This window comes from Myotis brandtii, unplaced genomic scaffold (genome assembly GCF_000412655.1).
Source record: "Myotis brandtii unplaced genomic scaffold, ASM41265v1 scaffold111, whole genome shotgun sequence".
In the NCBI taxonomy this organism is placed as follows: Eukaryota; Metazoa; Chordata; class Mammalia; order Chiroptera; family Vespertilionidae; genus Myotis; species Myotis brandtii.
Window position 1 is genome coordinate 875,203 of NW_005353789.1, and position 25,895 is coordinate 901,097.

At 37.3% G+C, this 25,895-nt stretch overlaps 2 protein-coding genes across 9 annotated transcripts in view; one reads left to right on the forward strand and one right to left on the reverse strand.

Moving 5' to 3' along the window:
• Positions 1 to 6,814, forward strand: part of LIN54 (lin-54 DREAM MuvB core complex component) — a 64,032-nt gene extending 57,218 nt beyond the window's left edge. For all 6 annotated transcript variants that reach the window (XM_005857385.2, XM_005857387.2, XM_014544585.1 and 3 more), the window contains exons 12-13: positions 893 to 1,095; positions 4,538 to 6,814. In XM_005857385.2, coding sequence (XP_005857447.1) covers positions 893 to 1,095; positions 4,538 to 4,739 — 405 coding nt within the window. In that variant the 3' untranslated portion in view covers positions 4,740 to 6,814. The remainder of the gene's footprint in view (positions 1 to 892; positions 1,096 to 4,537) is intronic.
• A 4,276-nt stretch (positions 6,815 to 11,090) lies between these two features.
• Positions 11,091 to 25,853, reverse strand: THAP9 (THAP domain containing 9). 3 transcript variants are annotated; one of them, XM_005857389.2, is made up of 5 exons: positions 25,609 to 25,853; positions 22,772 to 22,967; positions 20,423 to 20,723; positions 18,755 to 18,905; positions 11,091 to 14,485 (listed from the first exon to the last, which is right to left on the reverse strand). In XM_005857389.2, exons 1-5 carry the CDS (start codon positions 25,686 to 25,688, stop codon positions 12,553 to 12,555), a joined length of 2,661 nt encoding a protein of 886 aa, XP_005857451.2. In that variant the 5' UTR covers positions 25,689 to 25,853; the 3' UTR covers positions 11,091 to 12,552. The 3 variants fall into 3 exon arrangements, with proteins under 3 accessions (XP_005857451.2, XP_014400046.1, XP_014400055.1); XM_014544560.1 differs by lacking the exon at positions 25,609 to 25,853 and adding an exon at positions 25,232 to 25,579; XM_014544569.1 differs by lacking the exon at positions 25,609 to 25,853 and adding an exon at positions 25,464 to 25,576.
• Positions 25,854 to 25,895: the final 42 nt, after the last annotated feature.

Sequence of the window (25,895 nt, forward strand, 5' to 3'; positions counted from 1 at the left end):
CCGCCCCCCAACCCTCCCCAGCCTTCCCGCTGCAGTTTGACAGTCTGTTCGATGCTGTTCTGCCTCTGTATCTATTTTTGCTCATCAGTTTATAATGGTCAGACCATTCTTGAGGTTACTTTAGGTCTCTGAGTTTGCAAGGCCGCCATGCAGGCCTTCCCTGAGCTTATCAGGTTAGCATGTGGCCTCTTTTCAGTCCATATATTTTATAGAAATAAAAACATTATATATACAAAAAATCTTTTTATGCATTGTTTGTGGTACTCATGAGCTGGAAGCAAATGGCCATCAAACTGAAAAATGAAAAAGACTTTAGGATTTGTGAGGTAGTATATGTATGTGTACATAATATCTATGTTTTTTTCATAAATATACATATACTTTACATATTTTTTTATGATTTAATAAGGGCTATTGAAGGGTTTGAGGAATCTGGAGAAGGGAGTTTAAGGAGGGAGATATTCATAATAAAAACAGCAACTATGAAATCCTTTCCATGTGGTATTGTGTGTTTGCATAAATAGGAGGTCACCAACATGTTAATGATGACTTGATTGAGGTGGTTCGATTCTATGTGACCCTTATTTTTAATATTGTAATGAGTCATTCATATTCTTTATAAAGAACATGTTTTTCATATCAGGAGGAAAATCTATAGTGGTGGTGGGGGGAAATGAACTCAAACACAAACATTGCATAACCACTCTCAGACTTAAGAATACCTACCTACACACATGAGTAGTTAGCGGCCCATTTGGTGTTTGTCAGCAAGAGTGGTTTCCATTTTATCTTATGTCAGTTGACCAGTTAGTTATCTGTTGATTTGATCAGGGAGTCTATAGTAACTTGTTTTGGTTTTGATTTGGAAGCTTTTCTTTTGTCAATCTTTTAGGCAAAAATAATGTGTTCCTCAATATGCAAATGTATTGGCTGTAAGAATTTTGAAGAAAGCCCAGAAAGGAAGACATTGATGCACTTGGCAGATGCAGCTGAAGTAAGGGTACAGCAACAAACAGCGGCGAAGACTAAGTTATCCTCTCAAATTTCAGACTTGCTTACTAGGCCAACACCAGCTTTGAGTAGCGGAGGAGGAAAGTAAGTTAATAGTTTCATCTCTTTATAATATGACATGAATATTCATTTTTGGTAAAGTTTCTCCTTTTGGACAAAATGGAGTTCATACTTGGTTGTTGCAAATCTGATTTTTACATTTTCTTGCTGTCTTTACTTGTAAAGGAATGTAAAGGCAACAGAAAGATCACCCAGACACGTTGCACAGTTCTAAAATGCACAGTGATGCTTTATTTCACTCGGCTTTCATTTCATTGGCTTTCTCCCTACTAAGATAAGCAATTATAGAATTTGACAAACCTCTAAGAAAACTAGATTTTTCATACCGCTTACTGGTTATGTCATTTTCCATATTTTTGTACTTTCTTACTGTCAATGTAAGGAAATGTCCAGACCTGTAAGAATTTTTAGGAGTTTATTTGAGCCAAACTAAGGAAAATTACTGGGAAGCTAAGTCTCAATGGATTGAGAAAATGCTCCAGAGATTGGTAGTTTTGCACCTTATTTTATACATTAAAATCAAAGGAGGAGGCATAAGGGTGTTATGAAATTCATTGGTGATAGATTAGGGAGATGGGAGAAAGCAAAGAGGGAAATCTCTGGGATTGGATTAAAGGTAAAACAAATTACCCTGACATTCCAAAGGTTATCATTAATGCAAAAAGACAATAGACTGGCTTAGTTAAGGTCAAGATTGACCTTTGTCTAGAAAGATACTGGCCTAGGACTACCCTCCATGACTAGCTTTTATTTACTTATTTATTTTTTAATATATTTTATTGATTTTTTCCAGAGAGGAAGGGAGAGGGATAGAGAGTTAGAAACATCAATCAGCTGCCTCCTGCACACCCACTACTGGGGATGTGCCCACAACCAAGGTACATGCCCTTGACCGGAATCGAACCTGGGATCCTTCAGTCCGCAGGTCAATGCTCTATCCACTGAGCCAAACCGGTTAGGGCTAATTAGAAAGTTTTAATTTCAAGTCATCCTATGAGGTTACTCTGAGTTTGTAAGGCCGCCATGCAGGTCTCCCTTGAGCTGGTCAGGTTTAGTTTCATCCACATTACCTTTTCTTGCCTTTTCTGTGCCCTCTTAGCACCAGTCAAACACTATATTATTGTAGCTCCTTATTTCACTAGACTGCTGAGTTCTGGAGTAGAAAAGCTGGAGCTTCATTTAAAGTCAGGGCGACCTGAGTTTAAATATATCTGTGCTCTGTAGTAGTGTGTGAATTCTACAAGAACTTCATCTCTGAGCCTGTTTTCTTAGCCTTCAAATCACCCTTATCACAGACTGTGAGGAGAAAAGCATCTCTGTTGCAGTGTTTGGCAGGGCCTGATTCTACAAGTTTACTGACTTGGATTTATATTAGAGGTTAATTTGAGGAATTATTAAATGCAATGACCTTTGCAAATGGTATATAATTTAAAATGTCTAAGTTGAAATAAGATCTAATACTTACAAAAGTAAGACTTCTTTTGTACAACATATTTCAGCTATTATTTCTGAAGAACTTTTACACCTGTAATAATCAGCAAATGGTTCTCCACTGAATAAAGTAGAAATGGGTTGACATCTTAATAAGGGATCCTTTCTGGTCATCTTGCTTCCAATAACCCTTCAGAATATTAAATCTATCTCCATGTGGAGAGTAAAGATATTGCCTACACTCAAATATTTATAATTAATTTTTCAATTCATTTCCATGAGGAAATATTTACATTATAAAGTGTAAAAGCATACAAAATAATATACTACTAGAGGCCCGATGCATGAAGATTCGTGCAAGAATAGGCCTTCCTTCCCCTGGCTGCCAGCACTGGCTTCCCTCCAGCACCCAGGACCTGGGCTGCTTCACTACGGCTGCCGCAGCCACCCACCGGGACCCAGACTGGTTTGCTCCAGCCGCCACCAGGCATCTGGGACTGGGGTTGCTTTGCTCCAGCCACTGCTGCCACCCATTGGGGGCGTGCTCCGAGCCGCACTGCGACCACTCGGAGCACGCCTCCACCCCTGGTGTGTGTCCACTGGGGCTGGGGGTGGCACACAGTCCCCTCCCGCCCATCTGCGCATGCAGCTCCTCCTGCGTCGGTTGTGACGCCCGGCTAATTTGCATATTACCTGTTTATATATATAGAAGATAATCAAAACTATGTAAAAACAACTATTAAAAATGTTATACCAGCCGAAACCGGTTTGGCTCAGTGGATAGAGCGTCGGCCTGGGGACTGAAGGGTCCCAGGTTCGATTCCGGTCAAGGGCATGTACCTGGGTTGCGGGCACATCCCCAGTGGGAGAGATGTGCAGGAGGTGGCTGATCGATGTTTCTCTCTCATCGATGTTTCTAACTCTCTATCTCTCTCCCTTCCTCTCTGTAAAAAAATCAATAAAATATATTTAAAAAATAAAAAAATTAAAAAAAAAATAAAAATGTTATACCAACATGTAACATTTGTCTTCAAGTGGCAAAAGTTTGAATTTTTCTTTCCTTTTTCTAATTTCCAAATGTGATATAATGAGCACTACTATTACACAGTATTACTAATTATACAATATTGTAATATTAACATGATTATAATATTTTTTAATTTAAAGTAGTTTTTGTATTTTAAAGAATTCTATACAACTGTATACCAGGTTAAATCCTAAATTACCCTGTCTTGTCATAGAGGGATTTAATTAAAGACTTCATTTTTTTGTTTTGCCATTGTCTTCTATCAGTGACTGCTTAAAAGTTGCTGAGTTAGTGGTTAGATTTAGGTTGCCCGATTTTGTCTCCTGAAAGCTTTTAACACTTGGCTACATATAGTAAGCCTCAAGATGGATTGCTCTAATTCAGAACTCAGTAGTTCAAGTCTTTATGAATGAAACTCCATGTATTTGGTTTCCCCTTGTTTTGTTTCTTGTGATAGGACAATGCAAAATTTTGGGGTGCTTGATTTTAAAAAAAAACACAAATATATGGAAATATGGGAAAGTACTTTATTTTTAGTGTTGTCCAGGAGATAGTGCTTTCAATTCCCAATAATTCATCTTTTCATTCAGCAAATATTTTTGGAGTGTCTCGTGTCAGACACTTCTACACAGTGAAGAAACAGCAGTAAGTAAAACAAAGACTGCACTCATGGACCTTACATTTATGAATCGGGAGGACTTTTGTTACAGAAATATTAAGTCAACATGTAGAATTACATCTTTTAGTTAACCAGATAACTTTGTCTAGGTAATAAGACATTTTATGTAAAATGTTGTATTTTCTGAACAGTCTTTTTCAAATATGGTCAATCATAAAACCAGGCCTAACTGTTTAAGCTCTTTAGTAGGTGCTGTGCTCATTGCATAAATGTGATAGAGTGTGCTGGTGAATTATGAAAATGTCAACAGATTCCAAATGAAACAGTGCCACCCACTTTTGTAGTTACTCAGCACCCCATCATCTCTCTCTCTCTCTACATCATTTCAGATTGCCATTTACATTTGTAACTAAGGAAGTAGCTGAAGCCACGTGCAATTGCCTTCTTGCCCAAGCTGAGCAGGCAGACAAGAAGGGAAAATCAAAGGCAGCAGCTGAACGGATGATACTTGAAGAATTTGGACGATGTTTGATGAGCGTTATCAACTCTGCAGGAAAAGCAAAAAGTGACCCTTGTGCTATGAATTGCTAACTCTTGTGCAAAAGACTGATAAATGGAACTGTACAGAAAATTGAAGGTGCAGGGACACTGGATTTTCTGGAAGATAGTTTAACAATTATTGTATTGTTAATTCAGTCCTTGTGAGACCTGAAATTATAATATTGAGAAGAAATTTTAAATGAGGAAATTAGTACATTTTAAATCTTAGTTAAATCTGCTTATGCCCCTTCTAAATTGAATATTTCTTTATTGTATTATATAGATTTTTAATTTGCTTGTGTTTCTTAAGAATTAGATGTTCTATCCTCTGACTCTATTGACAAAGAACATTTATAAATTACTATAATTTATAATGTATGGCGTTGTATGACTTTGTTCAGTAGAAAAAGCCAAAGCAGCATTGGTATTTCCCAGTCATTCTCTGGTATTAGACTAGACTATAAGCAGATAGAACGTCTACATAAACAAATTCTTATGAAACATATTTCAATGACTATGTTTAGAAAAGCACTGTCTTTTTAAAGAAAAATCGACTTTTTAGGGTGGATTCTGGAATAATATCCTATTGCCACTTTGGGAATGTAAGAAGGGGAAGTAATCCATGGGCACACTTTTAAAATAAAGTTAATTGTGGTTTTTTTTTAAAAAAAACATTAAGGGATAATAGATTAATTCTCAAAGGATGGACAGTGTGTTTTTATAATAAGTGACTAAGAAATGCTCTGGGATGTTTTTTCATTTTCTTTCAAGTAAGTGGTATGTATTTGAAATAAATTATCAAGGTGATTACTGGGTACCATTAAAATGAAAGGTTCCTATAAACAAAAGCTAAACATATTAGGTAGTGGTAAAATAGAACCTTATGCAATAATCAGGTATAAAAGTTGAATTGGATGGAGAAATATAAAGAATATTGAAGTTCTAAGAGATGAATGTAGGGAAGGATTTTCATCTGTATAAGCAGTTCTCTTTATAGACTTTTGAACTCAGAGGTTCAAACCAATAAATGAGTTAATTTACTGAAATGGGCCTCCTAACAAAGCTTTCAAAATTGTAGTGGGTATTTTTTTATAAGGGAAGCTTAATATGGCATTATTTTTAGCCAGTGATTTGGTACACTGAAGGTATGAGTGTTTTCATATAATTACTAAAATAACCTAAATCACTTTGAGAATTCAAAAGCTTTATGAATTTAAGAGCCTGTTATAATAGGACTCTGATTTTATGACAAGAAAAAACCATGTTGGAATTCAGGCATTTGTTAGGTACCTTAATCCTCTATAATTATTAGTATGTGATTATTACATTTCCTACAAGAGATCTATAGTTGTATATATTAATTGTGTATATATGTTCATATGAACACACAAGATATAGGCAATAGAAATTAAGTAATCCAAGAGTCCGTTATTCATTGAAGTATCTATTTAAATTTGGATTTATAAAATTATAGTGCAGTAAACTTTAAATGTAGATAATGCAAACATTCTTAGCACCTCTATCTAGTATGTTTAATTAAAATTTGTATAAATGTAAATTAGTGTAAGGATAAAATATCTAATCAAGTTATTTTTCAAAAGATTACAATACCTTTTTGGTCTAAACCTAAACTTTGTTCATTTTGTACATATTCTGTGTTCAATTCTAATTGCACCTTTGTGATGTGTATTTATATACAGTGTGCAGAAAATGTTTGTGAAATTTGGATTACAATTATAGATTATGTATGATGACATTGCTTGAGAATGTTTTGCTTGTAAAAATTTGAAGGTGCAATCAAATACTACTAGTTTTACTGATTTTCAAGAAGCTAAAATATTAAGCCTTTTCCTTTGTGTGTAGTACTTACTAAACAACTTTTTGTATTTAGGCATTTGCATCAAATTGCTGAATAAGATTAATATCCACATTAATTCAACAATTTTAAAATACTGTTTGGGGAGGGTTGGGTATATAATTTTTTAGCTCTATTTACATCCCAAAGTAGAAAGATTAAATTTATATTTACTAGAGCTATTCAAAGAATACACTTTTCTATATTGTAAAAACATGACAGCAAAGTAAATCATACAAAAAATAAACATTTATACTATTCTGTAAAAAAAGATTTTGCACTTTTCTTTAATAACACCACTTTTAACCATTTAACATGCAAACCTTTTAAACATACCTGATTTCAGGTAAATTTAACATTACTTTTGAAAGCACAACTAAAAACTAAACCTATTATTTTGCCCAACTATCATTAACATAAGTTTCTTTGAAATGAGACATTCATTTTTCCCTCAGTTTGTTGTTAATCCTCACCAGAGGACATTTTTCCATTGTTTTTTAGAGACAGTGGGAAAAAAAGACAGAGAGAGACACAACACATCAATTGGTTGTCTCCCTCACCGGTGGACCAGGGTGGGGGATGGAGCCTACAACTGAGGTACTGCCCTTGACCGAAATTGAACCCACAACCCTTCAGTCAGAGCGGGGCCCGATGCTCTATCCACTGAGTCAAATTGGCGAGGGCATTATTTTAAAGGGCAGAAACTCAATCTTACTCTTTCCCTTCTTAAGTTTGATATTCCTATGGTGAGCACCTTCCTACAAGAACGAAAAGCAACTTGCAGGTCTGGTCTTTGGGCTATAGGGGAGCCCAGAACCTTGATGTTACTGGTAATAAAACAAGCAGAGCAGCAACTTGTGGGAAGACTACTGCTTTAGCCTCCCCATCCTCTGATATGGACAACTGACTTTTGCTCAATTCTAATGTAAAATGTGAATAAAAATACCTTTAGAGGTCTTCTATTTTATAGTTTTATAGCTAAGAGAATGAATACTTATGTAAATACAGGTTTAAACCAGGACCTCCAGCCCTACCTGTGATCAGATTGCATCCCGTAAGCATTTCATATAGGAATTTTGTTGCACCAACCCAGAGAGAAGCCAATCACTAGAAAACCTTGAGTATTATAGTTATTTTCTATTATTATGTAGTTTTATGTAAATTAATCTTTTTTTTTCTTGTTAGGGTGCCTTAACTTTTAATTTTTTTTAAATTGATTTCAGAGGGAGAGAGGGATAGAAATACCAATAATGAGAATCACTGATTGGCTGTCTACAGCATGCCCTCACTGGGGATCAAGCCTGCAACCCAGGCACATGCCCTGACTGGGAATGAACCTGATCTCGTGGTTCATGGTCAATGCTCAACTACTGAGCAACACTGGCCAGACCAAGTATTTATTGTCAGTTATAAAGTGTAAAAAACTTTAAATTAAAACTTGTTTTAAGAAGTTTTATGAAAGCATTGCATTTAAGGCATTTTAGTTTTTATCAAAAACAATAAAAATGCATATATTCAGGGTAATGTTTATTAAAGGTCAAAGACTTTAATAACTAATTTATTATGTTAGCAAATATAATTTGGAAATATATAAAAACAATACATCATGACCAGATTGGGTTTATCCCAAGAATAAAAAGGATGCCCTCCCTCCCAAAAAATCAATGTTATGTATCATTAAAAAAAAAATCAATGTTAGGTAACATTAAAAAAATACTAATGTTCTATATCAACATGCAAAAGAAAAGCTATGTGATTATCTCAAAAGTTGCAGAAAACAACCTTTTGAGTATACTAAAAACTACTGAATTGTAGGCTTTAAAAGGATGACTATTACGGTATGTAAATTACATCTCAATATTTTTCAAAAAAATTACATGTCAAAATTCAGTATCCACTTATGGTTATAAAAACACAACTTTCAGCAAATGGGGAATATCAGGGATTCTAAACCCGATAAAGAATTTTTACAAAAAAAGCCTACAGGTAACATCATATAAATGGTGAAAACAATGTTTTCCCCCTAAGATTGGGAACAAGGCACTCCTATTCAACATTGTCTTGGAGGTCACTATACAATAAGGGGGAAGGCCATAGATCTATTTGTGGATGATGTGAATACCTATATAGGAAAGTCAAATAATCTTTTTTTTAAAAAGCACTAGGAATAACAAGGTCAGTATGCTAAAGTGTATTTGTATACAGTATTAACATTTAGAAACAGATTTTAAAATGACCATTTATAGCAGCACCACAAAACATGAAATGTACAAGGTCTGTATGTGAAATGTAGGAAACACTGATTTCTAATAATCAAATACCTTAAAAAGGGAGACCATGTTTATGGATTGGAGCATTCATTATTAAATTTCTCCCTAAATTAATCTATGGATTCAACATAACTTGTCAAAATCCTAGAAGGAATTTTTGTAAAATTCAACAAGCTGACTATAAAATTTACATGGACAGGTACAACTACAATAGCCAAATATTTTTGAAAAAAAGGATGAAATTGGAGGACTTCAATCTGACTTAAACACATTAAAGCTAATCAAGACTGGTATTGGTAAAAGTTAAAGAGAACAGAATAGAGTCAGAAATAGACATCTATATATTGTCAAATTTTGACAAGTGTTCAAAAGTAATTCACTAGAGAAAGAACAGTCTTAACAAATGTTACTGGGATATCCATGTGAACATCCAAACAATTTATACAGCACACCAAAATTAGCTGAAAATGGATTATAATCTAAATATAAACCCTAAAACTACAAAATATCTAGAAAACAGGAAGAAGAAAAAAATGTGACCTTGGGTTAAAGATTTCTTAGATATGAAACTAAGAAGAAAAAAATAAATTGGACTTAACAAAATTAATGTCTGCTCTTCAAAGCACACTAAGAAATAAGAAAAGCCATAGACTAGGAAAAATATTTGCAAAACACATCTGATAGTACAATTATGTCCAGAATATGTAATTAATGCCCAAATTGAAAACAACCTTCTCAAATGTGGGCAAAAGATTTGAACATTTCACCTAAAATGTGGATGGGCCCAATCGGCATGGCTCAGTGGTTGAGCATCAACCTATGAGCCAGGAGGTCATGGTTAGATTCCGTCATGGCACATGCCTGGGTTGCAAGGTCAATCCCCAGTATGGGGCGTGCAGGAGGCAGCCAATGGATTCTCTCTCATCATTGATGTTTCTATCTCTCCCTCTTCCTCTCCAATCAAATATATTTTAAAAATAAAATTATGTGGATGGCAAATAAGCCTACAAAAAGATGCTCATCATTATTAGCTATTAGGAAATTTAAAGCTATAATGAAATATCACTGCACGCCCATTTCAATGGCTAATTCAAAACAAAACCAAATACTGGGGCGGAAGCAGAGCAACAGGAAATTTCATACATTACTGGTTGAAATGTAAAGTGGTAGTTACTTGGCAAAAAAACAGTTCTGGCAGTTTGTTATAAAGTAAAATATACATTTACCATGTGACCTACTGTATGAATAGAGGACATTTCTATTTATCGTTCATTAGTGGGACATCGTCTTTTTCACTTTTTAGCTATTATGTTACTCTGAAATTTGTGTACAGTTTTTTACATGGACGTGTTTTTATTTCATGCCTGTCAGTAGAACTGCTGGGTCATTTGTTAACTCTCTTTAACCTTTTGAAGAACTACGAGGCTGGTTTCCAGGATCTCCATTCTCATCACCAATGTATAAGGGTTCCAACTTCTCCACATTCTTCCTAACACATCTTTCTTATTACAGCCATCCTAGTGGGTATAAAGTGGTTTCTCATTGTGGTTTTGATTTGCATTTCCCAGATGGCTAATGTCCAACATATATTCTGGTGTTTATCGGCCCTCTGTATATCTCTTTTGAAGAATGTCTACTTATAGTCTTTACCCATTTTTAAAAATTGGGTTGTCACTTATTATTGAGTTATAAAAGTTCTTTGTATATTCTAGATACAAATCTACCAAATGATTTGTAAAAATTTTCTCCCATTCTGTGGGTTGTCTTACTTTATTGATGTTGTCCTCTGAAGCACAAGTTTTTAATTTTGATGAAGTCCAATTTATTTTTTGTTGATGGTGCTTTTGGTGTCATATCTAAGAAACTAACACAATGTAAGTTCCCGACTGTCTTCTAAGAGTTTTATAGCTTTACCTCTTACATTTAGGTTTTTGATCTATTTAGTGTTAATACTTTTGCATGATGATATACAGTTATTCCACTACTATTTGTTGAAAAGTAGGAAGAATACATTTCTGAAGAGAATGTTAGTTTTCTCCAAAGAAAAAAAGGACAAAGGTGCTGAGTAGAATTTATAATCTAACTCTAATCAAACATGAATATTTTAAAAATTCCGTATCACACTTTCCCTAGAGAAAAAGCAATTAACTGTGCTAAAGGCAGTGATGGAAATAGTATTTCAATGTTTGTCCAATTTATCCAGCACTTAAAATAATGCAAACCACTAATTTCTAAAATAAGAATATATTAGTACATTCATCAAAGTAATTAAGACACTACAGATATGAACTCGTTTTTAATAAAAGATCAGATAGAAAACTTGGATTTACAAAGGTGGTGACTTACAAACAGGTTTCCTTTAAATAAGATTTATCCTGGTGAATCTAAACTAATTCTATGGCAAACAAAAACCACAATGTTCAGACTTCTCAGCAATAGTTCTTTAAATAAATTGTAGTGCAACTCTGATTACATTTCAAAACTTAAGCCTTTGTTTGAGGTAGAATATAGAAAAATATCAAAATATACTACTTAGGATACATCTCAATTAATAAAACTCAACTTTTACCCAGTAATCAACCTTTTGCAATTTTTAGTTTTCTTATTAACTGTACTTTTTGAACATTCGCTCAATAACAGGATATTTTACATAAACAGGTATATGTGCTTGCTTCTTCTTTTATCCATTAAAATACTCCCATTTATGAAAGTACATATACCTACATGTTTTTCTAGTTATCTTTTCAACTCTGGGTGTGAGAAAATTGGCCTTATTATATTTCCATCTTTGACAGTATTTAAGTTACTCCTAAATTTCTGTAAAACTTAAGACAATTTTTTTCATACCTATTATCTCAATTGACCATCTTTTTCCAAATTATTACTCACATGCTATAAAATTCCATTATTCATTCAACACTGAAATGTTTTATTATTTTAGCCTCCCAGTAAATACAAGTAGACTTCATAAAGGCTTCTCCTCATTTGCTGAGGAGCATTGGGCTCTTTCAATAGGAGTCAAGTAATTATCCACTCTATTATTCAAAGTACTATTTCAAAGTCCAGAGACAATGAATTGTGAAATTACATCACCTGTGTACGTCCCTAAAACTATAATCCCCAGCTTCAGTGCAGCACAAGGAACCATTTCATGGCTCAGGTGCTTACTGTCCACCTGATAAAGCGTAAGTATTTTTATTTTAGGATACCCTGGCAAAGGGACTTTGTTGTATCTGATATTTTAATTTAGCCTAAATCTAAACCCATACATTAATTTTCATATGTAAATATAATTATATTCAAGGTATTCTGTCAACCAAAGCTCTTTTAAGGAACGTAGTCTATTTGTAAAAGGAGTCAATGTGTTGGTGACTCCAAGTTGTTATTTTCTCATTTTTAAAGTAGATTGAACAAGTTAAAATGATGTCCAGTCACATTATTCAGTCTTACAGTACTAAATTCAAAGCCAGTACTTCTTGTCTAGTCTGCTTTTATTGCTTTGTAAGGATGGTAACTTTGAAATGCCACAAACCATACCAAAGTTCAAGCAGATTTTATAAAATATGCAAATTGTGAATTCTAATACAAACCTGTCCACTGTGCAGAATGGTCAATTTAGAAAATATGATAGGTTGAACTTGAACATAAATGTTGACCAACCATTCTTAATATAAATTTAAATATATTTTGGGTCTCTCATTTGAATGGATATCCATGGTTACTTAGCAGATGCCTGAATTTATTGGTATTTAGTAAAACTTAAACATTTGCAATTCTCTAAAGATGACCAGTGTTTCCTTGACATTTTCATTTCAAGTCTTTCTGACTGGTGTTTTATAGGGAAATGAGCTTTATCTTTAGCTCTCAAATTTAAGAAGCAGATTATTATATCCTTTAGTAACTTTACAAAGTGATTGATGGCACACACTTCTCCATCAAAGAGATGCTCATCTAAATCTACAAAAAGATAACTATGTCCAGAAAGCTCACATAGTATTTCCTGTTGAAGATATAATTCCCTCTGTTTAGGAAGTTGTTCATAAACTGCCATTCTTGAATGGGTTCTTACAACCTGCTCACAAATGTTTATGACTCGACATAAACTTTCTGAAGGGATATGCAAACCATTCTTCTTTTTAACACACAACAGTGACCCAATTTTAGAGGCTTTGAGATCCGATGCATACAGTGCACTGATGCAGTCCTCACAAGTTAAAAGAGTTGATAATCTATCTGCAATATAACCAGCACAAAAGGTGAGATTTCGCCTATAATCTGATAGATCTAGTAATGCCTCACTTAGTGAACAATTAGACCAGTCTTGGCAAATATCCTTGTTGTGAAAAAGAGTCTTTATAGTGTTGACACCATATTGACGTTGAACTGTCCAAAGGTTTAAATCAGTCCTTCGAGCAATTGAGATGTCGAGGATGCTCAGGTCACTTAGAAAAACTTCATCTTGTAATCTGTATCTGGTCTCCAAATTATGGTAAGCTTTCTCGAATGCCATGCAGGTAGGGTTAGAACTGGTTGCTAGTATTTTTCTAAGCATCTTTAGAAATAATTCCAGATGGTCTTGACTGAATTTGTAAGTAAGAAGATATGGAAAAGGCCTTACCTTTGGGAAAACATAATTTTGATAGAGCCATTTTAAGCTCTCAGCATTAAGCAAAAATCCCAGGAATCCTAGTTTTCGCTTACCTTTAATTATTTGATTATTGCTAGTATCAGATAATGTAACAAAAATCGTCTTGGCTTCAGTTAATACCTGATTAATTTTATTAAAAGTTGCAAGCATTAGAGGTCCTTTAAATCCCTTTCCAAAATAGTTCCTACTATTAAAAATGTCAAAGAGATTATTAATTAAGCGTACAAAGTGGATGGTACCAATACAGTTTTGAAAAGGTGGCAGGCCTAATGACAGCAAACATTCTAACGCACTGGCCACACTCTCAGTGAAGAGTTGGGCAGTTGAATTCACTTTTAGTACATGGTTTTTCAAATTTCCAAGTTTTCTTGGGATTCTTTCCATGTTTGATAATTCCTGCTCCTCTAGTGCTACTAACTCCACAAGGTGCTGCCAATGTGCTGTGCCATTACTAAACTGAATGCTTTGAAAACTCTGAAATGAATTTCTTATTAATCTAAGCAAGTGGCAAGAATCAAAGAAGTATGCAATCTGTTGACTAGAAGATGAAGGATGCTGGAAGGTGTACTTCATGTTGTCTCCATCAATGTGTATCCCCAATGCTTTTGCCATCTGAACACTCTGAGCTGTCACATCAGACGTAACAGCCACAACTGTGATCCCTATGTCACTCAGTTTGCCAATAGTAAGACGAAGTAGCTGAGCTTGCAAATATCCAGACGCTCTGTTTACAAAAAAATAACCAAGAGGTGTTCTCCAATGACCACAAATACCCACTGCCATCAACAAAACAGTTTCTGAGGCAAGTGGCATTTCATCAGCATCAAGTTTGCCAAGACCAAAGTCCATAAACCCTTGCAAATGTTGACTGCTGGGATCCCACTGAACCTGTTGCTTGAGAGGTACACCTTTTATTATCAGTGAACAATACTGATATAGCTGGTCTCCATTCTCTACTCTTTGTTGAAGAAAAGAAAAAACGTTGCTGTTGAAACCTGGACTGGGTTTGCATTTGGATAACCATCTGGAAAATATAAAAATTGAAAAATATAAGACACAAATGAAGAAATTAAAAAAAATTTAAAAAGCCCTAGCCGGTTTGGCTGAGTGGATAGAGTGTCGGCCTGCAGACTGAAGGGTCCCAGGTTCGATTCCGGCCAGGGGCACATGCCTGGGTTGTGGGATTGGTCCCCAGTGGGGGGCGTGCAGGAGGCAGCTGAATAGTGATTCTCTCTCATCATTGATGTTTCTATCTCTATCCCTCTCCCTTCCTCTCTAAAATCAATAAAAATATATTTTAAAAAAAATTTAAAAAGAGAGAAAATGCCGCCCCGCAGGTGTGGTTAAGCATTGTTGACCCATGCACCAAGAGGATGGTTTGATTCCTGGTCAGGGCACATGCCCAGGTTGTGGGCTCAATCCTCGTTGGGGGTGTGCAGAAGGCAGCTGATGGATATTTCTCTCTCATCAATGTTTCTATATCTCTCCCCCTCTCCCTTGCTCTCTCTCTAAAATAAATAAATAAAAACATACCTTTTTTAAAGAGAAAGAAAATGCCTTAAATGGTACTGAAGTAGCCTTAAATCTCTGAAGCAGCTGTTCTCAACCTGTGGGCTGCGACCCCTTTGGCAGTCAAATGACCATTTCACAGGGGTCGCCTAAGACCATCCTGCATATCAGATATTTACATTATGATTCATAACAGTTGCAACATTACAGTTATGAAGTAGCAACGAAAATAATTTTATGGTTGGGTCACAACATGAGGAACTGTATTTAAAGGGCCAGAAGGTTGAGAACCACTGCCCTAAGTTGTGCTGAGTCCACGCCTGAAGGGGACGGGTCAAAACCCCAGGAGGGTGTGGCCTCCTCTCAGTCTCAGCAATATGTGGTGAGGTGGGGAGAAAAGGGCAAAATCCTAGAGAGGCCTGACCTGGGAGCTCCTTGACTGGAATCGAACCTGGGACCTTTCAGTCCGCAGGCCAACGCTCTATCCACTGAGCCAAACCGGTTAGGGCATGAGGAACTGTATTTAAAGGGCCAGAATGTTGAGAACCCCTGCTCTAAAGAAATAAAACCAAGTGTAAGTAGCCAAATTCTCAAGTAAATAGAATTATCATAAAATAGTAAGATAATAGAGAAACTTAGAAACACAGAGTAGTATTTTAAGATGCAAACATACCACAAAATAATTTTTAATTTCTCATTTACTTCTTTTAAAAGTATAGAAATCAACTACTCAGTTTGTTCTAATTGATGTGTTTAGAATTTAGATCATAAACCAGTCTGACCTATAAATTCACTGAAATGAGAAAATTGTTGAAGGGGAAGGAAACATTGGGGATGTTTAGTACATCTACCTCATTTTATAGTTAGGAATCTGGGACAGAGTTTGGAAAGGTTAAGCCTCTGGACCTATATTGTGCTGCTAGTTATGCACAAGTGAAACCCAGCTCTGTTGATGCCTTGTTCAGAGTTTTTCTCATTGCTCCTTATAGCCTCAAAAGTATACCCTTGGGCAACTAAGGAGTCTCCAAGGTAAGTGTTCAATAGTTGGAGAATGCCTGAGTTACTAGGATACAACTCCCTGATACTATGCAGCTATTAAAGATCACAACTATGTAAAACACTAGTAATATAAGTCCAGAAAAAAGCCTGTTAGAAAATTCCCTGAATGTTAATAATAACTGCTTATACATAATGTAGAGGAACAATTAATGACTTTTCCTTCCTTTCTTTAGTTTCTAAATGTTTTAGTAGTAGTATTTTAATAGTGTATATGGAGAAAAATTCTCATTCATTTTTTAAAGAGGGGATATAATGCACAATATGGTGATTATAGTAAATAATACTGTGTTATGTATTTGAAAGTTGCAAAGAGAGTACATCTTCAAAGTTCTCATTACTACCTGGCCAGTTTGGCTAAGTGGTTGGAGCATCGGCCCATGGACCAAAGGGTTACAGGTTCCCATTCCTGGTCAAGTGTGTGTATCTGGGTTATGGGTTCCATCTCTAGCCCCGATTGGGGCACATGCAGGAGGTAAACAATCAATGTGTCTCTCTCACATCTATGTTTCTCTCTCTCTTTCTCTTTCCCTCCCTCCCTCCACTCTCTCCAAAATCAATGGAGAAACTATCCTCAGGTGAGGATTAACCAAAACAGAAAAAGTTCTCACCACAAGAAAAAAATGTTATGTGTGTGATGGATGTTAACTAGACTTATTGTGGTGATCATTTTACAGTATATACAAATACTGAATAAGTGTACACCTGAAAGTAATATAATTTTATGTCAATTACATCTCAATTAAAAAAAAAAAGATGTTTTCCCCAAAATGAAAAAAAAAAAAAAGTCATGATAATTGAGGGCCTTTTTCCCACCAGGCCTCAATTTCTCCCTTCTTTAAAATGAGGGGGTTGAACTACATGGTATCTAAGAGTTTCTTCAGCTCAGAGCCCCTGTGACTGTGTTTTCAAATTGAAGCAAAAAGAAACCATGAGGCACCTTCCAGAAGAGGTAGATGGCCCCTGCCATTCCTGGCAGGTCTTTGCCCCAACTCCAGTGAATTAAATGGAGTGCTGTTTTTTAGACAGCAACTTGAGATACACTGTATTTCTTTCTTATAGCTATTCAAAATCCTAATTACCATCTAGGCATTCTTTCAATTGCACAAATATTCATCAAGGGACCATTGTGTTCCAAGCACCGCTCAGGGCTAGGGTGTTTGGGTGTAACAAAGAACCAGATGTAGGCATTGTACTTGGGCAGCTCATAGCATAGTGTGGAATACAGTGTTATCGTACTTAAGATTCAGTTCCATATAGTGTGTGCAAGAGAGGTGCCTAATCCAGAATTGGGAGAATGGCAGGCCGGGCTTCTGAAAGGATGTAAAACCTAGTCTGGGTCTGAAAGGTGAGGATCAATCATCAGTACTAACAGATAGGAAGACTGGGCATTTCAGGCAGACAGAAGAGTAAGTCCCTGAAACAAGAAGCAAGAAATGCCTTACAACTGGAGCATGGAATGAAAGAGGGCAGAGGGGAAGGTAAGAGAGAAGCTGCAGAGCCAGGAGGAGCCACATCGCAGGAAGCTCAGGAAGCCACAGGAAAGAGTTGGCCTTTAGTCTTCGGGAAATGGGAGGCTTATGCAGCAGGAAAGTAACTGGTATGGGTTGAATTGTGCCCCTCAAAAAAGTTCTATTGTAATTCTAATCCCCTGTACCTCAGAGTGTGACCTAATTTGGAGATAGGGTCTTTATAGCAGTAATCAAGCTAAAATGAGGTCACTCCAACATGACTGTGTCCTCATAAAAAGAGGGAATTTAGACAAAGAAACACACATAATGGAAGATGAGGTGAAGAAACACAGGAGAAGACTATCATCTACAAGTCAAGGAGAGAGGCATGGAATAGACCCTTCCGTCCCAGCCCTTAGTAGGAACTAACCCTGCAGACATCTTGATTTTGGACTTCTAGCCTCCAAAACTCTGAGACAATAAATTTCTGTTGTTTAAGCCAAGTAAATGAACAAGTAAAGAAGAATCAGTAAAACCGGTGACAAAAACAGTAAAAATTGTATTAGAAGATAATACAATACAGTCACTGTGTTATTTGCTTTACACTAAGAAAATTATAAATATATCTTTGTATTTTGATCACAAATCCAAAAAAATTATTTATCATAATCTGGGCTCTGGACAACCTTCATTGGCATCAACTACAGTGCTTAAGAAAAATTCAGATTTTTTAAAAATATATTTTTTATTGATTTCAGAGAGGAAGGAAGAGGGAGAGAGAGATAGAAACATCAATGATGAGAGAGAATCATTGATTGGCTGCCTCCTGCACGCCCCTTACTGGGGATCGAGCCCGCAACCCGGGCATGTGCCCTTGACCGGAATTGAACCTGTGACCCTTCAATCCACAGGCTAATGCTTTCTCCACTAAGCCAACCTGGCTAGGGCAAAATTCAGATTTTTGTTCTTTGCTTCAAACCAATGATATCATTCTAGAACCATTCTAGATTTTTTAGCATAGTCACATATTAAGACTACTGAAGTGTAATAGAAATTCCTACATTTCAAGATTCAAATTCTATTACTCAGAATGTCTCTATCATTTAGAAGATGCAAAAGATGGCAGACTATGTCTTCATTTTGTTAGTGAAAATATTGATTGTGGTAATATGCAAACACCACCTAGGAAATTTTTAAAAAGAGAAAATGGACTAATAAAAGAGAGTGTGAATACTAATAGCCTTAATCTCTATAATGCAATAAAGTAATTCACTTACGTTCTCAGGATGGAAGAATGAGGCAGTTTAAGAATCTTTTTTACATAATCATAGACTTTGCTACTGCACAAATAGAGTGTACATGCAAATTGCTTCATTTCTGTGGAGTACTCAGATGTTTCACTCCAGTTGTACAATTCCCATTTAAAATCTGTTAAAATAAATTTATTTATTCTTTTTTGATGAAAACATATAGAGTAACATTTTCAGGTATAGAGCATAAAATTTTCATTTAAAATGCACTGGGCACCAAAATTCAAATACAATCACATTTTAACTGAGTTTGTTCAGAGATTAATATCCTATCTTTGAGCCTGTTGACCAACTTATCCTGTTCATCTTGAATCATTTCACTAGAAAGAGGGAAGAAAAAAGTTTCCACTTGAGTCACTATATTTAACTTCACTGAGAGCCTGAATGGAGATTTTTAGAGACACAGGAAAGAAAATAACTGGATAAAATTAAGCCTCTTGATTATGAGATTTTTTGTTTTATTTTGTTCCCTGGTTACATTTATATAAGGGTAAAAATTTGTCATGAGAAACATTTCTGGGGATAGGGTACTATTTGGATTGAACAGACAATCTTTCCTACCACTGAGAAAAAACAAAACAAGCACCCCTGTTCCTGGTGGGACATCTATTAACTACCTCTATTCCTCACTTGGAAAAACACAATCTATTCTCCTCTAGAGATACCTACTCTTCTAGAAGCAGGACATACTTCTTATTCACCAGAATGTAAATTCAAATTATCTGCTTCTTTCATCAAAGAGTAAGTTGGCAATTCTTATTTTGCCCCTCTTTAAACATCCTGGTTCACAAAGATTAGGTAGTTTTTCAAATGGACACATATACTTATTCTATGGAATATTTTAGAAAATATTTGGAGATTCATACAATTTTTAAACTCAAAAGGATTCTGCAAATTATCTAGTTCAACTCCATTGCAAAAGGACTTTAGTGATAAATTATGTAGCAGTTACAACTGTAAAGAATTTGAGGCTGGCTGGTGTGGCTAAGTGGTTGACCATCAACCTATGAACCAGGAGGCCGCAGTTACATTCCTGGTCAGAGCATATGCCCAGGTTTCTGGGCTCATTCCCCAGGGTGGGGATGGGGGGTAGGGGGTGGAGTGCAGGAGGCAGCTGCTTGATGATTCACTCTCATCACTGATGTTTTTCTCTCTCTCTCCCTCTCCCTTCCTCTCAGAAATCAATAAAAATATCTTTTTTAAAAAAAATGAAGAATTTGAGGTAGGGGAACAAAAGGGGGAAATGGAGGGCATCTGTAATACTCTCAACAACAAAAATAAATTTTAAAAAAGAATTTGAGGTAACATGGGTAAATATTATTATAAAAAGTGAAAAGTACACTATGGTAAAAACCATCTGATCTCAACTCTGGGTAACAGGATTAACTGTTATTTTTATCATTTATATACTTCTTTGCTTTTCTTATAATAAACATATAACTTTTAAAATTGGAAAACCATAAGAGGATTTTGGCGATTACTTTTCGTTCTTCTTGCTTATGCTATGGAGATTTTTCACTTCTCAGCCAAAAAGCATGTTTTCATAAGCAATAGCAAAGTAAATACAGGTACTTAAGATATTTCAGAAAAGTTAAGAGCTCTTTTGCAAATATTACAGGTCATTGGGGAGCATACCTGAAAACTGTGCTCGTAGCAGACATTCTGTTTCTTCAGAGAGTAGTCTCTCTTCTACCAGTGCATCAATTAATCGTAAACCCTCTCTCTTCTTGGTCATCCTGTAGTTTTTGACAGGAACAAGTCTTTTTTTGGACAATGGTAGCATCTGTTGCACTTCAGCCAGTTTCTCTGCTACTGTCAAAGGTCTCTTCAAACTGTAGTTATGGTCCTCAGTAGCAACCTCTTCAGAATCATCAGGAAGTGGCTCTTTTAGGATTTTCTGTCTTGCTTTACCGTTATTATGTACACCTTGAAGAACCTATGACAGAAATAGAAAATTATAATTATTTTAGAAATTATCACAAAGAAGATTATCTATAAAAATACCACTGAACACAAAGCACTCACCTGGTTGCTGTGGAGTCAGTTATGAAAGAGAGGTCACAATTTCTGATTTTTAAAAAATGTACAGTCTGTAGGACAATGTAAACAGGGTTTCTTTTTTTGCATCTATATAGAAATAGTAATATGATGCTGAAAGTTTCTAAGATGATTAAAGTAACTAGAGAAAGATGGTAATTTGTGCATAGGTATGAGTTTTGAGTAGTTCTTTGAAGGAGCAATAACATGGCTTAATGGAGGGGACAGGGAAGTTACTTGTGCAAAAAGGAAGGCATAGTGGACAGAGCCTGAGCGTTGGAATTAAGACTAACCAGTGTTTGAATTCAGGCTCCCTCACTTGTTAGCTGTCACCTAATCTCTACAATCCCTCATCTCCTCATTTGTTTTGAGGATACAAGAATGTATGTAAATCTCCTAGTACAATGCCTAACTATTGTAGGTCTTAATAAATAGTAACTATTATTGATTTTGCACAAAATCATGAAAGCAAGTCAATTTACTGTGGGTAAGTATAAGTATATGTGGTTCAAAATGATAGTTCAAAGCAATTAGAAATACACAGATCAGTTAAATAGGAAGCTTTGGAACTTATGAGTTTCGATTTAACAGCATCTATTATTCTTTTGAATAGGGGAATAAGAAAAAACACCACCAAAAGAAGTAGACTCCATTGAATAAGAGGAAGGTAAGAGTAGTAGTAGCAGACTAAAACAGTTAGATGACTATGCAGTCTGTATAGTGACCGAGCCATGTACAAGAGTGTGGCTAAGGGGTCCAAGGATAAAATAAAAACAATCAGCCCGGCCAGTGTGGCTCAGTGGTTGAGCATTGACTTTGGAACCAATACTGGTGACTGACTAATAGAAAGTCTTCTATTTCTGTACTAGAAGCCCGGTGTACGAATTTGTGCACCCATGGGGTCCCTCGGCCTGGCCTGCGGGATGGGGCCAAAACTGGCTCTCCGACATCCCCCGAGGGGTCCCGGATTGCGAGAGGGCACCAGCCAGGCTGAGGGACCCCACTGGTGCACGATCGGGGCTGGGGAGGGACGCGGGAGGTTGGCCAGCTGGGGAGGGACCGAGGGAGGGCTCCAGGGTGTGTTTGGCCTGTTTCACTCAGTCCCAATCAGCCGGACCCCAGGAGCAAGCTAACCTACTGGTCGAAGCATCTGACCCTGGTGGTCAGTGCACGTCATAGCGAGCAGTTGAGCGGCCTTAACATATCATTAGCATATTATGCTTTGATTGGTTGAATGGACGACCAGACAACCAGACACTTAGCACATTAGGCTTTTATTATATAGGATATCCCTCTATGTCAACACTAATAATTAGGTACATCTTTCGGCAAAATCAGTAACATTCCTGGGAGGAGCCAAAAAAAGGGGGGTAATTTCTAAGTATTATGAAAACTGCCACATATGGACCCAGCTGGCATGGCTCAATGGTTGAGCGTCGACCTATGAACCAGAAGGTCATAGTTCAATTCCAAGTTGGGGCACATACCTAGGTTGCCGGCTCAATCCCCAGTGTGGGGCTGATTATCTCTCATCATTGATGTTTCTATCTCTCTCTCCCTCTCCCTTCTTTTCTGAAATAAAAAAATACATTTTTTTAAAAACTGTTACATACGTAAAAGCCTGAATTCTGTGTTCAGGCTTGTTTATGCCCCTGAGTTGATTTTTGTGATCAATTTAGTAACTTCTATGTATATCTACATATATGACCTGCATTTATATACCTTACTTTTTATAAAGCTCCAAAAGCAGTATTACTACTATTATAGATTTAAATATAAACAAAACAACACTAATTTTCTAAGCATTTAAAATGTATTATTGGATTTATTTTACGATGTAGGGTGTTGTTGTTTTTTAATCTTTGCAGATTTTAGCTATAATGTAAGCTATCTTGATTTTTAAAGGCTCAGTAAAATTTAGTTTTGTTTACACATAGATTTAAGTACCTTGTATAGAGAAACAGAAGGCACAGCTCCTTTTTTCAGCATTCTTCTTAAGCCATATGACTCAAAGTCACTTTCCAGAAAATGTTTGGAACATAGCATAGCACTTGGTCCTGGGATCCAAATCTTTTTGCTTATGGGGTCCACACGATTTACAGCCCTGATCCATTTTGAGCGTAGTATGGTATCAGTTGGAAATCTATAGCAATCATATCAAAGTTCTATTAACATGAAAATGTTATAGTAATGATACAGCAGACATAAACCAATCTAATTTAACTGCTTTATATAAACATTAAGTCCAGTTCAAGTTAATTTACTTAATCTGACTTCATTTTTCAAAATTATTTGGTATTTCTGAATCCAGAAGTACAATAGTGATCCTGTCTGTTCCAATTTGTATGGGGGCAATCCCTATATTAAATATCCTACCACATTTTGTCTTTACTGCCTACACTGAACAGAATCAGCTCAAATTTAATGTGTCTTCCTTTTCTGGCAATTTCTCCCTATGGCGATTTTAAACCAGGTCCACAAATTCTTTGTACTCTTCCAAGAGGTGAAGCCTAATCCCCCTCCCCTTGAGTGTGGGCTGGAGTTAGTGATTTGCTTCTAAAGAATACAAAAAGAGCAGAAGTGATGGTGGGCAATGAAACTGGATCATAAAGGGCACTGAGGCTTCCTCCTTACTCTATTGAATGGTTTTTCTCCAAGTGGAAGTTATCTGCCATGTCATAAACAGCCCTATGAGCTCCACTTGGTAAGAAACTGGCCTCCAGACGAAGGACCTGTGAGTGAGCCTTGTTGAAAAAAGCCACTTCAGCCTCAGTCAAGCCTTATCCAATCTTTCCTTTTTAGGATGTATTTTCATTGATTTCAGAGAGGAAGGGAGAGGGAAAGATAGAAACATCAGTGATGAGAATCATCAATCGGCTGCCTCCTGCACGCCCCTCATGAAGGATCTAGCCTGAAACCCCTGCATGTGCCCTGACCAAAAATAGACCCTCCACTTCCTGGTTCATGTGTCAACGACTCAACCACTGGGCACACTGCCCCGCAAGCCAATCTTAGGAGACACCCTGTAACACCCAGCTAATCCACTCCTGAATTTTTTTTAAATCTTTGCTGTTGAGAGTATTACAGATGTCCCTTTTCTTTTAACCCCAACGCCCTCCTCCACCCCATTTCTGCCCCACCCCAGGCATTCACCTAGTGCAGTGATGGCGAACCTATGACACGCGTGTCAGAGGTGACACGCGAACTCATTTTTTTTGGTTGATTTTTCTTTGTTAAATGGCATTTAAATATATAAAATAAATATCAAAAATATAAATCTTTGTTTTACTATGGTTGCAAATATCAAAAAATTTCTATATGTGACACGGCACCAGAGTTGTTAGGGTTTTTCAAAATGCTGACACGCCGAGCTCAAAAGGTTCGCCATCACTGACCTAGTGTCTGTGTCCACAGGTAATGCATATATGCATATAAGATTTTTGGTTAATCTCTTCCTGCCCCACTCTGAGATTCCTCAATCTGTTCCATGCCTCTAATTTTATTTTAATCAGTTTATTTTGTTCATTAGATTCCTTGTTCATTTACATTTAGATACAATTGTTGACAGATATGACTTACTGCCATTTTATTGTTCTTTTTTTATCTTTTCCCCCCTTCTTCCTCATCTTAAATAGGCCACACTTAGCCTGGCAGGTGTGGCTCAGTGGTTGTGCGACCCATAAATATGAGGTTCCCGTTGGATTCCCAGTCAGGGACCCATGCCCGGGTTGCAGGCTAGATCCCCAGGGGGTAGCGTGCAGGAGGAAGCTGATCAATGACCCTCTCTCATCATTGATATTTCTCCCTCTCCCTTCCTTTCTGAAATCAATAAAAATATGTATTTTTTTTAAAAAGTGCGTTATCAATGGCTTAACTCTACATATCACATTACCTTAATAGGTTACTTGTTTTTTTTTAAATCCTCACTGGAGGATATGTTTATTTTAGATAGAGAGGAGGGGGGAGGGCGGTAGAACGGGGCAGAGAGGGAAAGACAGAAACACCCATGTAAGAGAGGAACATCAACCGAACCATCAATCTGTTAATTGCCTCCCCCTTTCGCCCCAATCGGGGATCCAGTCGCGACGCAGGTAAGTGCCCTGACCGGACGGAACCCACAACCTTTCCGGGGCACCAGACCACGCTCCAAATAACGGAGCCGCCCCGCCAGGGTTAGGTTCCCTCCTTTTAAAGTATACTTCTGCCTCCGAGGACGTTTTGCCCACGTTTCTATTTCCCAGCGTGCTTGAACACTGATTTTAATCCTGGACCATAGATGTGGGCTCAATTTAGATCGGTCTGAAGATCTGCCCTCCCTAGATCCAGCCAGAACACGTCCGGCCTGGTCGCGCCCGGCGACGGCTCCTGAGCAACTTGTGATGACGGGCACGACCGGGGGAAACCGATCTGCACTCACGCCCACGAGCAACCCACACACTAAGTGGAAGCGCACGCCTCAACGGCCCTTCCAATTCCCCTCCCTTCCCGCCTCCTCGCGTTAAGTAAGTCAGAAAGGAAACACAATTCCTCTCAAGGAGCCGTCGCGAAAAGCCACAGGCCAGCCGTAGGCCTGGAGGAAGCATCAGCAATTTGGAGGTAATCACTGAGCGGGGGGGACACGAACGACTTTAACCCTCACAGTTCCCGGGTTTCCTTCCCCAGCCCACGTCACGCAGGTCAAGCACGTCACGTGGACGGCGCCACACTCAGCCCCACCCACGCTGGCCTCCTGCCCGCCTGGCGGGGCCAGGAGTTAAGACAGCTCCGAGGCTGCGCTCACGCACTGATGGAAAGAGTAGCCCTGCTTGCGGCTCTCCAGGGTGTCCTTGGTGCTGCAACCCACAGCGGAGCAACTTCGGGTCATCTTCTTGCAACGTGGGGTCCCACTTCCGGTGCCCCCCCGAACCGCACGAACCACGAGGAATTTAGCTCCGCCCGCTGGGCGCCTGCGACCTTTATTTGTCGGGAAGGCGGGCTTTTGAGGCGCAGGACTCTTAGCCTTCCTTCCTGTGGGAGCTACGCTAGACGCCGTGACCAATCACAGGCTACGTGATATCTCAGCAGCCAATCG

Bases quoted from the DNA above. Each gene is read 5' to 3' on its own strand.
- THAP9 (XM_014544560.1), bottom strand. From the start codon at position 25,407: ATGCTTCCTCCAGGCCTACGGCTGGCCTGTGGCTTTTCGCGACGGCTC. The intron at 20,724-22,771 runs GTACTTAAATCT...TTTCTGTCATAG, and splicing joins CTTCTGTTTCTCTATACAAG to GTTCTTCAAGGTGTACATAA. The intron at 14,486-18,754 runs GTAAGTGAATTA...TATATTTTCCAG, and splicing joins CATTCTTCCATCCTGAGAAC to ATGGTTATCCAAATGCAAAC.